Source organism: Gobio gobio (assembly GCF_949357685.1).
Source record: "Gobio gobio genome assembly, chromosome: 16".
Classification (NCBI taxonomy): Eukaryota; Metazoa; Chordata; class Actinopteri; order Cypriniformes; family Gobionidae; genus Gobio; species Gobio gobio.
This window is the reverse complement of record NC_137109.1, coordinates 29656555-29673428: the sequence shown is the minus strand read 5'-3', so window position 1 is coordinate 29673428 and position 16874 is coordinate 29656555. Positions and strand designations below refer to the sequence as shown.

Genomic DNA, 16874 nt, shown 5'->3' with positions numbered 1-16874 from the left:
AAAGTGTTCCATAAAATACAGAATATTGATTTTCTTTTAGTGGTTTTAAAATAATACTGGAATATTAGGGAGTAAAATGTTGGAAACATACTTTTTGAGACAGTATATAGTAGTGTATAATATGTCTAAGAAAATGAATGTTATTTGTATACATAGATGTCAAATGTATTGCTACTTTACAATTTGAAGACAAAGTATTCTTTATGTTCTTTTGAAATGAATTTAGAATACATGTGGAGAGATTTAAGTCTATTTTTATAAGCATACAGTATCAACGTAATAATTGTCACTGGAGAAAAGTTCTCTTAAATGTGAAAGTAATTACAAGCAAAATGTATTATGAAATTGAAGAAACTCATTTATAGTTCATGCATCAATAATACTTAAGCGATGAATCTCATCAACAGTAGGGTATGGGTCAGTTATTCACTTTATTTCTGTTGGCATTTAACAGATGGAGGGTTTCAGTGTCAGTACTTTGAAGAGGGTGAGAATTACGCATCACCATCCAACCATTTCTCATAACCATAATGTAAAATATTAATTTAATTCAGTTTAATATTTATACATCATGGTAGTATTTGTTGAACTGCCCTCAATTCATGAAATGTACTTTATTTGTAATTTTTTTGGGTGAGCTATGACCTGGAGATTCACCCAAGAGCAGCTAATGAGCTAAGGATCTCAGGGTATTTATGATGTACCTCTTGACCAGTGTGGAAAGTCTGTTCTCTTAAAGAGTGCCTCCCTATATAAATTGTACATTGTCTCTGTGCGGTATATGTTCAATCCCCTGACACTGCCAAATGTATCATAACCACTAATATTATGTGGGATTAAAGAAGCTGGCTTCGCAACTGATGAAGCACTTTATGTTATCAGGAAGGCACGAATGTTAACCGTTCTTAAGCACTTAGCTTGACCTTGTACAAAAATGGGACAGCTAGTGCCTCATTTCGAATTTCTGAATGCTGTGTTTGGAAGTCAGCTGAATCTACCGTAAATCAAACCTGCAGTTTCTTCTGCTACATCAAGAATTATTTTGAAACCAGTGAGTGCAACAATACATATCACAGACAATATCCACCGTATGTCAGTTTGCACTGATATCTGCAGCATTTACAAAATTGTGGACAATCACTTTCAACAAATGTAACCACAGAGTCAGCTGAAGCAAGTCATCATTAGTTTACTCCAACTGTAACAACAGACTGTTGTATATATATATATTTAAAAAAAAAAATTTAGTAGACATTTTTGTAATGATGTACTTTGTGCTTTATTTTTCTTTTATTATAACATGGTGAAGAATGTTTATGTATACCTCATAAGACTTGATGAAGCTCAGTACATTCTGTGGGTTTTAAATTTAAATTATTGAAAAAAGATGTGTACGCCTGAAGTTCTTTAAGTAATGACAATCAAATAATTTACAAAGTACAAAATAACTAAACAGCTCCCATTATTTTAGATATTATGACTTGTATAAAAGTGTCCTATAGCAAAAAATGTGCTTCTTAACCATTCGATTTCCTTCACTCCATAAAAAACTATTTGTCAGCAAGATAAAACTATAAAAACATATGGAACCAAGTAGTTGTATGTTATTAACAACATAGTAACAATTATTAATAATATCCACCAATAGGTGACATTATAGAGGTTACTGTGGTGCGGTCACATTAGCGAAATTCACGGCCGAAAAGATTCATTGTTAATTGACTTTCAAACTTAGCTGCTTTTTTTTGTCAACATGTCGAATTTGCACAACTTCAACACGAGCTTAATCTGCATGGGGAACTTTTTTGCCCTCACTTGAAACTCCTGATTGCGTGGATTCCATTTGAAATTACTGGATATCGCCAGCGAAATTTTGCAGAGCAGCGGTTAATGTCAAACTAGTGCAGTTGAAAACAGCATAGATATGTATGAAGAACTATCATACAGAAGTCACTTTCATACCAAGCAGCTTTCTGTTGTGAACATATAAACATTTAAATGAACACGGCAAATTCCTGTGACAAACTTGAACATGAGCATTTAGCCCACAGAATTTCACCATACAAAGGTAAATGTGACCGCACCCTAAACCGTGACCCATTGGTCTTTCCAAACAAATTCTATATAAAACAAAACAAAAAAAGATCAACTAAAACAAAGCAGGCAAAACATACATTTGGGTCAATATAAAAGCATAACTTTAAGTTAAAAGGTATGAGCTTTTGCTCTTAGCATGGTGGGTTTAGTTGGAATAAAGTCATAGGCAACGCGAGACCAAGTAAAGCACTGAAAGGGGGTCTTTGGAGTTCACACGCACACCTACTGCAGGTCAGTGAATTACTGTTGAGCCACACACCAGCGGTTCAGGGAAAGAAAAAGAAAAAAAAGAGTATGGTCCGATTCTTCCCTTCATTTAAATGTCTCTTCAGACTTCCACATGAAAGCTGATCCGTAAAAAGTTGATGTTGTGTTCTCCAAAAGTCCCTCCCTTAGTCCACTTTCAGCACACTGTAGATTTTCTTTACAAACAAGAAGCAGGCGAAGAAGCCTATAGTACCTGGATGGAAGAAGAAATGTGTGAGAATTAACACAAGAAATGGAGAACAGGACAACAAAAATACCTTTTTAGCACATGTATGTCATAAAAACCTGCCAGACTAACTGATAGTGTACACATTAAGAAACAGCGCTTATATTGAATCCAAAATTGGATTAATTTTCCAAGAAAACCACCTATTAATAGTGGGGTTTTAATGCAGCAAATGATCTGACAGAGCCAAACTGAGTGGAGTGTAATGAAGCACAGGATTAAATCTAATCATCGCTGGGGCGGCAGTGACAGCCAATCAACAATAGGTCTGATTGAAATCTTTAGCTCGGAATCTATTTTCAGATGCATTTATATACACACGATTCTCAGTCCTCCTCCTCACCTTCCACACGCATTCGCTCTCACTGTTTGCTTTCAGGATCTAAAACATCCTGCTAGAAACAAGCCATTTCGGAGAACCGTTATTTTAAGATGGCGACCTCTTGTTTCTCTTGTGCCTTCCATTTTCACCCCTCAAGTGCGAGTAGAAGTTGCCATAACAGCCATTGCCAGGGATAAAGCATCTAGTAGAATCCATGGAAACAAATAGATTGTGGCTAATATCTGCTCAGAAAGCCAATGCAGTGGTTTCCCATCATTCAAAGAAAAGCAGTGAGAATTTCTGCAATTACACTGGATAATCTAGAGAGTTTTTGTGAAGGTTCAGTGTCTTCATGTCAAAGTACTGTCGCAGAGAAGCTTGGGGTATTTTACATAGTCGATCATTCACCTAAACGGATGTAAATCACTTTTCTTCACGCTGGGTGAGGAAAACACATGCTACAAAGCTAGAAAAAAATATTTACCTGCTGAGTGGACATAAGTAAGCATATGTAGAGGCTATCAACCCACAGCTGTTTATGGATGGCAGACAGCTGGCCATCGCTCGCCACCTCCGCCTCAGCATATCAATGAGGGGAAGCGACAGAGATTTGATTAAGGCCGGAGGGAGCGGCGCTATCTTTCAACAACAATGAAAGATGAGGAATATTTATTCGTGTCCCAATTACCCTCGGCCTAAACGCAGTATGACCCATCAGACAGAAACAAACCAACTAGCACTGGTCCCCTGCTAAACAAAAGGACCAGTAGGGTGATTTTCTGCCGCCTCAAAGCCACCAACATTATGACAATCTCTGAACATCTGAGATTATAGGTAAAGTAAAAAAGAAATAAAAAATTCACCTGGAGCCTATACCATGAAGCCGGTTTAGCTGGCTAGCCAGATATGTTTAAGCTTAGTTTGTGCTAAGGGCAGGTTCTGTTCTGGATAAGAGATATCAAACTGAAATTGGACCAATCAGCTGTGATGCAATAAAATCACTCCCCGTTTCTACTCCACATTAAAAGGTCACTACAGTGCAAATGGTTTTTAAAGACTAAAGCGTCTGGCTTTTAACTATGCTTATTTATAATAATAATTTGGAATGATTTTGATATCACTTATGTAATTATTAAACCCTTAATCAATTACACATGTATCATTTTAGTTAAATAATCATTAATAGGCACTTTGTTAAAATGAATATAAATAGCCTATATAAAGGTCACACAAATAAGCTTTAAAATCAATCAATAAAGCTATAAAAATGACTACGTGTGAGCTTAAATGTTCAATTCAATCTATATATATCAACTAAACTAACTTCATAACTTTTACTTGCATTGACGTATACAAAGTTGTCCTCTTTCATAGACAGCTCTTTTCTTCTTGCTGTGTAAATTTGTTTAAATTCCTAATATTTTTCAATCATGTAATATTCTGCAGAAGAGAGAAGTGAATCTCAGTTTCACTGATCCACAGCGTGTGATTGGCTGTTCACTACTGATGTCACAGCTAAACTCCAAAACTCACGATCAAAGCCTGAGTTGACAGAGAAAGCTGATGATCAGCATCATGGGACCAACAAAGCCTGAATAGATTGGTTTTGTCAACTCGATACTAATCCTGTAACCCTGATTTTGTTAAACTACCGTCATGGTACAGGCCCCTGGTTGCATCAGAAGTTGAAACATAACTATGTATAAACTAAATATTTATAGAGGCACCCGACCAGGAGTAACAGGTGGGAAAAAATGGCAGACTGGCTGAATTGAAAAAATAACCTGCATGTAATTACATCTGTAATTAATTTTAGTAGTTACATTTATAATTACACTTCCCTTACACCTAACCCTACCCTTAAACTTACCCATACCACCCACACTTGTCCCTAACTTTACCCGTATCCCACCTTAATATCAGTAAAAGTGTTTTTGCAATACAATATGAACACAGTAAGTACATCGTACTTATGATTATTATTTTTTTATGGGTGTTAAGGCCAAGTGGGACCAAAATACCATTTATGTTATTGAAAATTAAGCAGTTACATATTTCAAGTGGAAAGATTTTTTTATTAGTTATGTGAAGAATTAAGGATAAACTGAAATTCACAGCATTTCAACAACTTCTGCTCGCATATTTGAGGGCTGCTATAGGATCATTGAGGGTAAACGTCATATGCGACATTAATTTATGAAGAGCTTACGACCTAGTACCTACTAACTATGTTCTGCCTTAAGAACAAATGGTGCTAGTTAGTTACAAACTAGCTAGTAGCTACTAAGCCTCTAATGTGGATGTTATGTTCCAATTTTAATAAGAACTTACGAAAGGCTGGTGCAACCCAACCCTGTAGAGTAAATATGTTGAATGGAACACACTCAGCTCTGTGCTTAAAGATTACACATTGTTCTTGTGCTGTAGTCTCACTATATATCTTCCCATCGTTGCAAAGCTGCTAGAAAAAGTAGTTGCCTCTCAACTACAAGCTCATCTCTCTGCTAACAATCTTCCTGATCCCGGTCAGGCCACAGCACTGAAACAGCATTGGTAAAAATGACTAATGACCTGCTAATGTCTGCTGATTTTGGTTGTCTTACTGTTCTCATCATGCTTGACTTAACAGCTGCCTTTGACACTGTATCACATCACATACTTACCTCTCGGCCTAACAGCTATCGGCATCACAGGTAGTGCTTTATCTTGGTTTATATAATATCTCACTGATATAATTTTTTTATTACTATTCATAACTTCATCTTCTCCATGCTCTCTCTCTCTCTCTCTCTCTCTCTCAGGGTGTTCCTCAAGGCTCTGTTCTAGGACCACTTTAGTTCAATATTTATCTGTTACCCCTTGGTCACATCATTCGTAGTCATGGTCTCGGCAATCATTGTTATGCTGATGACTTGCACATTTACATATCAGCCCGCTCTGTCTCTGCTCTTCCCCTGGACTCTTTTAATACCTGTATTGCTGACATTAAAATCTGGTTACATAGAAAAGTCCTTAAATTTAATAATGATAAAACTGAGGTTACTGTTTTTGGTTCACCATCCATTTAAAAAAAGTCTAATTTGAGTCTATCTATTGATGGGGCCACATTAATTCCATCTCACACTGTTAAAAATCTGGGTGTAACATTTCAAGCTCATATAAGTTCTATAACCAAGACTGCATTCTAACACCTTCGTAATATTGCCCGACTGCGACCTGCTCTCAGCACTAAAAACACCGAAACGCTAATAAATGCATTGATAACCTCTCGTCTCGACTACTGTAATTCACTTCTTATTGGGCTGCCCACTAGAACAATCACTAGACTACAATATGTTCAAAATTCTGCTGCTGCATCATCAATCAAGTCAAGAAATCTGATCACATTACCCCTGTGTTCTATAATCTACATTGGCTACCTGTTTCTGTCCGCATTCAGTATAAAATTCTATTGTTAAATTTCAAATGTCTTCATGGACTTGCTCCCCATTATTTATCTGAACTTCTGAACTATTATTCTCCTCCTTGTTCTCTCCGGTCATCTGACTTACATCTGCTTACTGTACCTCGTTTTCATCTTTAAACATATGGGTGGTAGATCATTCAGTGCTGTGGCTCCGAAACTCTGGAATTCTCTTCCTCTTACTCTGCGTGACACTGCTACTATAGCCTCATTCAAACCTCAACTAAAACATTTTCTTACAGTATTTCCAACCCTCTTTTGTTTAGTGTTCTGCTGTGTTGTTGCTGTATAGTTGTGTATATCTATATCTTTATTCTATATTGATGCTTATTTTTGATGCGGTGTGCGTGTTATTTTCTTATACAGCGAACTTGAGCTTGGGTAAGGCGCTATATAAATAAAACATATTATTTTATTATTATTAAAATATCTCAAAAATAATGTTAACATTTTGCGATGATTACATCATTTGAAGCCCAAGTCTGCATAGTAATAATCCTGACGTGGAGCTGCACAGCAAAGCGCAACTGTCAATCATGATGTTACATCCCATTTTTATAGTATCAAATAACTAACTAAAACCAAACTTATTAGAAAGACGAAGACTTCTTTGTGTAAAAGTGTAAAAAAAAAATATCCTGGCTCTTCCAAGCTTTAAAATGGGAGTGAATGGTACCAAAGATTTTGAAGCCCAAAAAACTCATCCAGCCATCATAAAAGTAATCTATACGGCTCCATTGGGTTAATAAAGCTCTTCTGAAGCGAAGTGATGTGTTTTTATAAGAAAAATATCTATATTTATAACATTATAAACTATAAATCACTGGCTTCCGGTCAGGGCTGTACACAAGTAGAGTTCCAGTGGAAGAGTGACCTCTGACCCGATGCATGACATAGGATGTAGGACTGGAGTAGCGTAAGCTTAGGTGAGGGTATACGCTTCTCACGGTTCAAACAAATAGGGTTAGGCAACCAACTCAGGCTCCTCTGACATTTATCTTTAAAATTCTAATTCGTGGCCAGTGTTTTGTACTTTCGTCAATACGTCATGCGTCGGGTCAGAGGTCACTCTTCCAGAGGAACTACACTTGCATGCGGCCGTCACCGGAAGCCGGTGATTATAGTTTGTAAAGTTATAAAAAATTATATTTTTCTTACAAAAACGCATCGCTTCAGAAGGCCTTTATTAACCGCCTGGAGTACTTTTATGATGGACAGATGTGGTAGGATATTTTTTTAATATAACTTGTGTTTGGCTGAAAGAAGAAAGTCATATACACCTAGGATGGCTTGAGGGTGAGTAAATTATGGGATAGTTTTCATTTTTGGGTGAACTATCTCTTTAACTACATGTCATATGAACATTAACCAACATCAGAGAACTTTAAACATGTGCATGTTTTGCTAAATTATTGAAAAATTTATTTAAAATCTCAGGGGTACTTCAAGTAAATATCATATATTAAAAGAATTTGGCTGACTAGAAAGTTTGGGAATGTATGGGTATAACGAGACACAAAAATGACGTTTTGGGACATGCCTAGGTTTTGAAGTCACAGTTTGATGTTTTCATGGGAGAAATAAAACTTTTTCTTTTTAAACATGGTTTACTAAACAAACTATGGCTCTGTATTTAAATTAAAACAGTTTGTCAATATTGCTGCAACACACTCTTTGCATTTTGCATTTTATGCTGCTGTTGTAAATGGAGAAAGAGATTTGAAGTGCCTCCACTTTTGGATGAAAAATAATTTAGCAAGGGGTATATTTTACTGTTATAAAAAACGGATGTTTTTCAAGACTAAAGGGAAATGGACCATCTCTCACATACCTGTGAAAATGAAGAAAATGAGCACCATGATCGTGGTGTAGCCAAAGTAGAGGATGGTGCTCGCTGCCCCTATAATTTGTAGTTTTGAGAAGAAGTAATGCACTGCGTAGACAAACAGATACACTGCTGTGAAACCGCTGGTCAGGAATGATCGCCACCACCAATGATAATCCTGTCAAACACAAACAATAGGCTTTAAACAAAAAGTTAAAAATACATGCATTTATTAAATAAAAAAAATTATAATAGCACTTTAGACTATGAGACTGATTCATACCAATGACTTAGAAATACTAGACCACACCATTAAATGTCAGAAGTCCAAGACTGTCATATAAGTTGTTTATGAAGATGAATAAGAACCAGCCAAACATAAACCAAAAAAACATTTAATATTAAAGATGCCATGGTCAGTGTTCAATCTCACCTCTGCACATAAATGGAAGTAGCAGAGCAGAACAGTTGCCTCAGAGCAGGTAATGAGCAGGATGATGAAGACCAGGAAGAGGAAGCCAAACATGTAATACATCTGATGAGACCTGCAGAGAAACATTTCAATTAGTTAATGTTAGGGCCAAAACATCAGTTCTCACATCAACTCATTTCAGCATGATATGATTTCAAACTATACCAAATGCTGTTGAGGATGAAGAAGAGCTGGATAAAGATGCAGCCGAAGGGCAGAATGCCACCCATGATGATGCCCGGCACAGGTTTTGTGAAGAATGACTGCTGAGGAATTTGGCGTGGGATCTGGTTTGTTCTCACCGGTGGCTCAATGCCCTGGTAAAACAGGAAAATAAAAACACCCACATTCATGATATCGTGCATGACAGTTTGCCAAAAGAAAAGCTAACACAGATGGGAACTGCAAAAGCAGCTGATTCAAATGTTTAGAAATACATAAATAGGCAGGAATAAGAATTCTGTAATATCAAAATCTGAGCCTATTATTAAATGTTATTAGTTTTGTATCCACAAGTGTGGAATTAGCACCTGTCGGAATGCCAGGAATTAGAATTGTACTTTTTCGTAAAGCCCTTGCGCCTTAGGTGACCCGTTTGCAGAGCGTATTTTAGTATGTATGCGGTGCAAAAGCAGCATGTGCACGTTGTGCTTTCACATAAGATGTGTTTGCAGTACACTACTGATCCGTGGCTTTAAACACAAATAAATACAACCAACGTTATATTCAATTCATTATTTCTGTATAGATTCAAATATTATCATGCTTAAGCAAGTCCCAAGCGCAGCAACCCGTTGATGCCGCTGTCGCTGCGGTTTTAAAAGATTTCAAAGGCAAGTTTTCTTGGACCCACTTTATATCAGGTGGCCTTAACTACTTTGTACTAACATTTTAATTAATCATTTGATACAATGCACTTATTGTCTACATACATGTTTTTACATTGTACTTACATTTTAAAAAATACCTGCATGTAATTACGTCTGTAATTAATTTCTGTAATTACATTTGTAATTACACAGTTGACATTTCCCTTACACCTAACCCTACCCTTAAACTTATCCAAACCACCACACCTGTCCCTAACCCTACCTGTATCATACCTCAATATCAGCAAAGGTGTTTTGCAATACAATTTGAACACAGTAAGTACATTGTACTTATTTTTTGATGTAAGTACATAGTACTTAAGGCCATCTAATATAAAGTGGGGCCGGTTTCTTTGAAAACGGAACAGAAACTTGCCCTAGAACAATTCCTACAAAAGAAGGATGTGTTTGCCTTACTACAGAGCACTCTGCAAAGTACGTCACCCTGATCGTTGGTCTGATGGGTGAAGGACTATCCAATTGCGTACAGAGTCATTTGAACTATGCCCTTTGATCACGCCTCTTGTGCAGTAGAAAATACAGAGCAGACTCCCCAGACTAGTGTTTAATCTTAAAAGATTGAGCTTGGTCTGGTGATAGCCAGACAACGTTAGAAGCACAGGTGGGTACACCTGCAAGGCATTCTTGCCAGACGCACATCTGCCAATGCCAGCATGCAGGCTGCAATGTCATCAGTCGGGATCTACCCTTCACTAATGTTTTGCTCCTTTTATCCCAGAACATCTCGAGGTGGTGGAGCAGTGGCAGGGACATCTCCTTACCGCCCCCTTTTGCCCACATCTTACCAGTAGGGCTTGCTGCATTCTGCGGTTGGCATCCAACCCTGCTTACATCCAAAACATCGCCTTGTGACTCGCCATCCCCGCTCTCCCCAGAAACCTGATTTGTTGTATGTAGGTTTCCGATTGAAAGGGTTTTAATCGAGCAGACTAGCCCTGTTTGCCTCCAGCCTGCATACTTCCAGGATTTTGGCCAGCTTGTGAAGGACCCAGTCGTGACGCCATCTATAGCGGCCCTGCGTCAATGCTGCTTTACAGGAAGATAGTATCATGTGCCTCAGGCTTGGATTCTTGTGTTTAAAAGTTGACAGCATGGCGTACATGGCCTGGATGGTGAAGCTCAATCTTGCTTGGGGTATTCTCCACATATCCATCCATGTTATGGTCCTGTCTACGACGGCCTACCAGGTTGTCCAATTGCCCTGACATTTCAGGCTCACTGCTTTGATCTTGTAAGTCTCCTCCTCCATCGTAATAACCTCTGAGATCACCAAATTTCTATTCTCCTTTTTTTCTCCTTTAATTCAGCAAATGTTCCGTGTACGCATTGCAAGCAGGTCATATGTGAAACAGGCATTAAGAACAATTGGTCTGTTCAAAAAGGCATACTCACTGGTTTTTTGAAGCCGAAGTATGCACCCACAAAAGTGAGAGGAACAGAGATGCCAAACCACAGTGCCAGGATGGCCACGAGTGTACCAAAGGGAACAGCAGCAGAGGAGCCCTCTACCCACAAGATCAGATTCATCAGGAAGAAGTCCACAAACACAATCCTGCAAAAACACAAGCCACGTCTTTGAAACTGCATACTGGCATAAATCATATTATTTCTGTTCTCAGGAAATGAAGAAGAAAATAATATTCATACCCAGGACACAAAAAGGCTGTGAGAAGGACATTGGTTTTCCAGTTTTCACCACCGAAAGCTGATGCAGAGGAAATTGATTGGAAAAGAAAGCAATTCAAATTAATATATATAGAATATTTAAGGTGGACTCAACTCACTAAAATACAGAAATTAATAAACACAAAAAAGATAATACTTTGAATAAACAAAACAAAAACTAATGTCACCACTTTAGATCTTCATAATGACTTCCAGACGAAAATAAGAGGAAACTGCAATAATTCCTTACTCTTATAAAGTCTAGAAGACACGTATCCAGCAGGTGTGCCAAGTAAAACCCACAACACCACCGCACAGGTCATGAGAGCCCCTCTGTTGGCTGGAGACAGGAAGCCCAGACAGGCCAAGACTAAAGGGAAAAATCGAATTGTCAGTTTTGTTCATTTAATGCTATTATAACAGAAATAACATGCTACCAAAAATTTGTAAAACCAATTGTTCACAATGTCTATTGAGCTTAAATAAACTAATTAAAATTGGAGAAAATTGAGAAAAGTTCACATTGCTGGCATTTACATGATGCACTCAAATATTCAACTGTTCTCACGGATCTAGAGAAGCAACCACTAAAGTTAATTTGTACAATACCACAACTGCAGTACTTTTAATTTATTTCTGTTCCAGATGCACTTACAAAGGGTGATTAAGGCCATGATGAAGATCTGAGTGCCCTGTCCGAGGAAGACAGACAGAAGCATGCCCATCCTGGGTGGCCTAAACACATCACCATGAACCTGCTTCCAACCAGACTCCTCCTGGGAATCCTCCTGCAGGAGATATGACATAACTCAATTTGAACTCACATGAGTATCATCAGATAAACCATAATGGCCAGAACACTGTCATTTAAATTCTGCAACCACTTGTAAAGAAACAGCATATGGTATATGTCACACATGTATTTTAGGCATTATTATCTATTCATTGCAAAACAGCTTCCTTCATTTTTTTTTACCTTGATTGATTAATGGGGTAATGTATAATTACACTGTTTATAATCACCAAATCATAAAATCACCAGTGACATAAGCTAATAAGCTTACATAGGTAATGTTTGCAGCTGGAGGGATCTTAACGCAGTCTGCCTGTGAATGTTACAACAGAGGATTCATTCACTAGAGGTATTCTTTTGGTTATTAATATGAGAAAAAAAAATAACACACTGAAACTAAGAGGAATATTATGTCAATATGTGCTTTAGGATTAGGATCTATGACCCATAAAGATGTGACAACTTTAACTCAAATCAAACACAATAATTAAGAGGAAGTTTGATGTGGGAGTGTCAGCTCTGTTGACACAAAAGACTGTAGTGACGCAACGGAGTCATTCATTTCTTTTGTTGAGTAGATAACAGTTGAAATGAGAACAATGTAAACTCAAGGTACCTGGTCCATCTGGTTGTACCGGGCAATGTCCTTGTGCAATGTTCTAAGCATGATCATGGCCACCATGCCAGACAGGAAGAGCACAATAACCAAAGAGTTCATGATGCTGAAAAAATGTACATGAAGACCATTAATATGTATGGAAATATACATTCAAGAGCCTTCTTATTCTTGACGTTATGGTTTTTTTCAACCAGCTTGGCTTTCTGTGCTCACCTGAACCACTGGATGTTGCTGTGAGGCATGGAAACCAAAATGTAATCCCATCGAGAAGCCCACTTAATATCATTATTTTGCTAAAAAAGAAGAAATAAGCTCTATCACACAAAGTTCTTTCCAACCATCTCCATATACTGATTCTATAAACAACCTTACCTTAAATGTAATCGAATAAGTGTAGGTCACTTTAAGATTACTGCTGAATTCTGCTGGTATGTCCATGGGAATGCCTTCACATGTTGGTTTTTCGTCATCACCATGCTTGATGCTGTTCAACATACAATATATAAACTATTTTGTAGATTAGATCATGTTCTAATCCATGTGCATTACAGTACATTTTATTTGGTTTTCTCATTGAGGTCACGTGTTGCTATGCCTAACTTTCAATTCTAATAAGAAATAATAAAGCATTAAGTAAGAAAGCATTTTTGCTGAAACTGGTCACATGGTCCCACAGAATATGGAGAAAGACCTAAAATCAGGTTAAGGATACTTAAAGTAAAGTTAGTTAGACAGTTAGTTGCAAAATCAGACCTCCTAGGTTCCAATGTAGCCGTCACAAGGCGAGCACCCATCCCGGTCGTTTCATCTTCACTGTGGTAAAAGATGGTTATATCCACATGGTTGAAAACATAATAGGTGTTCTTCTTGTTGAAATCAGCCTAAAAAAAGTGGATAAAAATCATAATTTTAGCAGCTAGTCAGCTTCAAAACAGCATCTCTCTACCTATCTTGCTCAATCTTTTGGTTACTTATAAAGTTATTCTGAAGTTGTTTATATTTCTTTAATCATCTAAATATTTCCACTTTGTCAGTTTTCTATTCCTGGTAACATTTTCTAATGTTAAGATTTAACATATAGTTGAAAGCTTTTAAACTATACATAATATAATTAATATAATATCATATAATATATAATGTAATTAAAACAATATATAATATTAAATTAATTGTAGTAAAAACTATTGTCAATGACATTTTCAATCTTTTTATCCCATCACAGACCGCTAGCTCACAACTCAAGTGGTAATAAACAGTCTCTCTCACACTAATAACACAGGCATCCTTTGGGTTTCCGTCTTGGTTTACTAGACATCCAATGGGAAATCCTGGGTTGCAGACTTTCTGATTGTCCTCCACAAGATAACACCAGGTTACAGGCATGTTGTCAACAATCCTGCAAAACAAGCGTAAGAATAAATCAAGTCCACTAATCTGTTTTATCATATGCAACCATTATATATTCAGTAAAGGATTATATACCAAACCCTACAATGACAGATAGGTATTGTCTCTTTTCTAAAAGGTTTTGAGCATTGCATCTTGCTTATGCTAGTAACTGATAAAGGAAGATGACAACTTCCAAGGTGTTTCAACGCCTACAGTAGGCAAGGCATCCCATTTAGACTTACCAGTGGTGCTGGTAATTCAGCTCCATTCCTCTCTTTAGAAAGTCCAACTTTAACTTGTCTTCTTTTGAAGTTGTATCATATGATTTGGTGCAGACCTTCACACATGTCTGGTCAGCCTTAAAGGAAAACTAAGAGGAACGTTTCTCAAATTAATATCTGAAGGATTCATCCATTATGAGAGAAGCATAAAGTACTGAAGTTAATAATGACAGGCACATTACTGCAGAATATTAACAAACAGGAATACACACTGTCTAAATTCCAACTACATAATTATATGACAATAATATAAGTAACACAAAGGGAGTAAAGTGCATGTGTGTCAGTTACAGCTACATCTAGTAAAACTTGACAAACAAGATGCCACGTTTCTAAAAGCGGGGTGTACTGCTACATGGCATGAAATGGAACTTGCGATAGCCTTTTCTTCCATGTTGTGTCGTATATAGATGTTTGCCCTGGGATCAAATAAAATGGGTTTGGATACTCTGTTGGCTTGTCTAGCGGGTAGCGGACAGTATAGTGGATGTCCCTAAATTTTCTTCACCTCAATGAAGGCAAAACTGAGATGATAGTTTTTTTAATCTTTAGAACATGCTAGCTCCGCTTTCTTAATATTTGGCCATTTGTCTTTGTGTGTGAAACCACTAGTGAAGAATGTGGGTGTGTTTTTCAATAGTGCAAGCAGTCAAAACCAGTTTTCTTTTCATCTCAGAGTCCTAGCTAAAGTAAAATTATTTCTTTCTTTAAAAGACTTTGAACAGGTGATCCATGCTTTTATCTCAACAAGGCTTGGACATTGGGCTCTGCATTGGCTCCCAATTCATTACAGAATTGATTTTAAAGTTGTGTTGCTGGTTTTTAAATCCTTGAATGAATTAGCTCCTGTATATATTTCTGATTTACTATTCATTCACAAACCTGGAAGGTCTCTTAGGTCATCCAACCAGAGACTGTTCCTCGGGCTAGACTGAAATTGAGAGGAGATTGTGCTTTTGTCGTTGCTGAACCGAAACTGTACCGCTTTTAATTGTAGCTGATTTGAGCTGGGTCTGGTTTTGTTTGTTGCGTAATTTATGTTGTACATGGAGTTAATGTTGATGGTATTTGATACAAAGTACAGCACCTTGGTCAACAATTGTAGTTTTTAGTGGTGCTATATAAATAAAATTGAGTTGAGTTGAGTTAAGATATCGGAGTGAAATGGCTTCTCAAACAAGAAAAAAATGCAGGGCAGAACTTGATTTTGTCCATCAGGAACTGATTGGATTGTTGTGGTTTGCTGTTGATATAATCTCATGCGAATGACAGATTGTCCTGTCCTTGCACCGAAAAACACGCCAACAGAGAAGAGATGTCGTTGCAAGTGGGAGGGGGAAGTGATTTCGATTAAAGATTACAAGGGCAAATTACTTATAATAAATACTGCAATATTCCATTAAAAAAATAAGAAATGTACATTTTGATTATATATATGTATTTTTTACCTTGTAAGGTGATGTCTCTATTCTTTCTCCAAACAACACCTGCCCAAGGTTCTCTGAGGGCCTTTTTTCATTTGTGTCTTTGCAAAAGTCAAACCTAAAGCAAAAAGTATGCCCTCACTGATCAGTCCTTGTATCGAAATGCAAGTAGATATAATGAAGCTTATATTGTGAAGGTCAAGCATACTTACGCATCATATTCATAAGGCAGCACTGATTCCACAGAGTCCAGTCTATTCACAAACAGCTGTATCTCGGTCTGTGGGGATGACAGCAGGGGAATGGGGTCAATGGGACAGCGGACTATTGTCATAGTATACATATACTGTATATATGTTTATTAACTGTGTGTGTGTGTATATATATATAACGTTATATACACACACACATGCTGTTACTTGTATATATGGTTATTATTAACTGTCTAAACATTTGTTATGTGCCAACTGTCTGTACATAATCATACAATAACAAGTATAGGACAGTAAACGCTCACCAGACATTCCCCCGCATCTTTATTTGGGTTTTTCTCGCAAAAATTGACTGGCGCTAAACCCGGAAGGTAGAATCCAACGCTTGAGCTGACTAGAGTTAAACTCAACAAAAAAATAAAACGCAGATTTAAAGACTTCATTTTTCAAAGCAGCGTCCTGCAAGGTTTCCGGTTTACTCTGCTGAAGCAAACCATAAAACTAACCGGCCACAGTTCACAGAAAATCACTAAGACAACAAGCTGGCAGCTACTACTGACTCGAGAAAGATTTGTATTAGTGTCACTTGACTCACTTCCTTACTGTGCACAAAACCCCGCCCCCTCGTGGCTCCTCCTCCTCCAATCCCTCTACAAGAAAGATCGAAGAAAACTTCTGGATTAATGACAGCTGATTTTTTATTCATTTATTTATACAATCAATATATTTGAATTACTTAAATAGTTTTTTATTGTAATTTTGTTTGTTTTTATTTAATTATAAATATTGTATAATATTTGTATCTATTTGTTCATGCTCGGATGGTTATTCACGTAAACAACATGTGTTATTTAGATACAGATATGATTACAATCTTACACCATTTTTCAAATATATATTTAGCGCTATTAATTTCTGTGTGAAATTCA

The 16874-nt window shown here is 37.1% G+C and overlaps 1 protein-coding gene across 2 annotated transcripts; it reads right to left on the bottom strand.

Moving 5' to 3' along the window:
- Positions 1-1170: 1170 nt before the first annotated feature.
- tm9sf5 (transmembrane 9 superfamily protein member 5) lies at positions 1171-16555 on the bottom strand. Of its 2 annotated transcripts, XM_079839061.1 has the most exons (18): positions 16251-16555; positions 15946-16013; positions 15758-15851; positions 14271-14398; positions 13906-14035; positions 13393-13520; positions 13012-13123; positions 12853-12932; positions 12637-12742; positions 12292-12333; positions 11883-12015; positions 11478-11597; positions 11210-11267; positions 10955-11114; positions 8838-8989; positions 8634-8745; positions 8207-8378; positions 1171-2557 (listed from the first exon to the last, which is right to left on the bottom strand). In XM_079839061.1, exons 1-18 carry the CDS (start codon positions 16386-16388, stop codon positions 2490-2492), a joined length of 2001 nt encoding a protein of 666 aa, XP_079695187.1. In that variant the 5' UTR covers positions 16389-16555; the 3' UTR covers positions 1171-2489. The 2 variants fall into 2 exon arrangements, with proteins under 2 accessions (XP_079695187.1, XP_079695188.1); XM_079839062.1 differs by lacking the exon at positions 12292-12333.
- Between the last annotated feature and the right edge of the window lie 319 nt (positions 16556-16874).

Bases quoted from the DNA above. Each gene is read 5' to 3' on its own strand.
- tm9sf5 (XM_079839061.1), bottom strand. From the start codon at position 16,388: ATGAAGTCTTTAAATCTGCGTTTTATTTTTTTGTTGAGTTTAACTCTA. The intron at 14,036-14,270 runs GTAAGTCTAAAT...CTTGTTTTGCAG, and splicing joins CTGAATTACCAGCACCACTG to GATTGTTGACAACATGCCTG. The intron at 8,990-10,954 runs GTGAGTATGCCT...CTGTTTTACCAG, and splicing joins ACTTCGGCTTCAAAAAACCA to GGCATTGAGCCACCGGTGAG.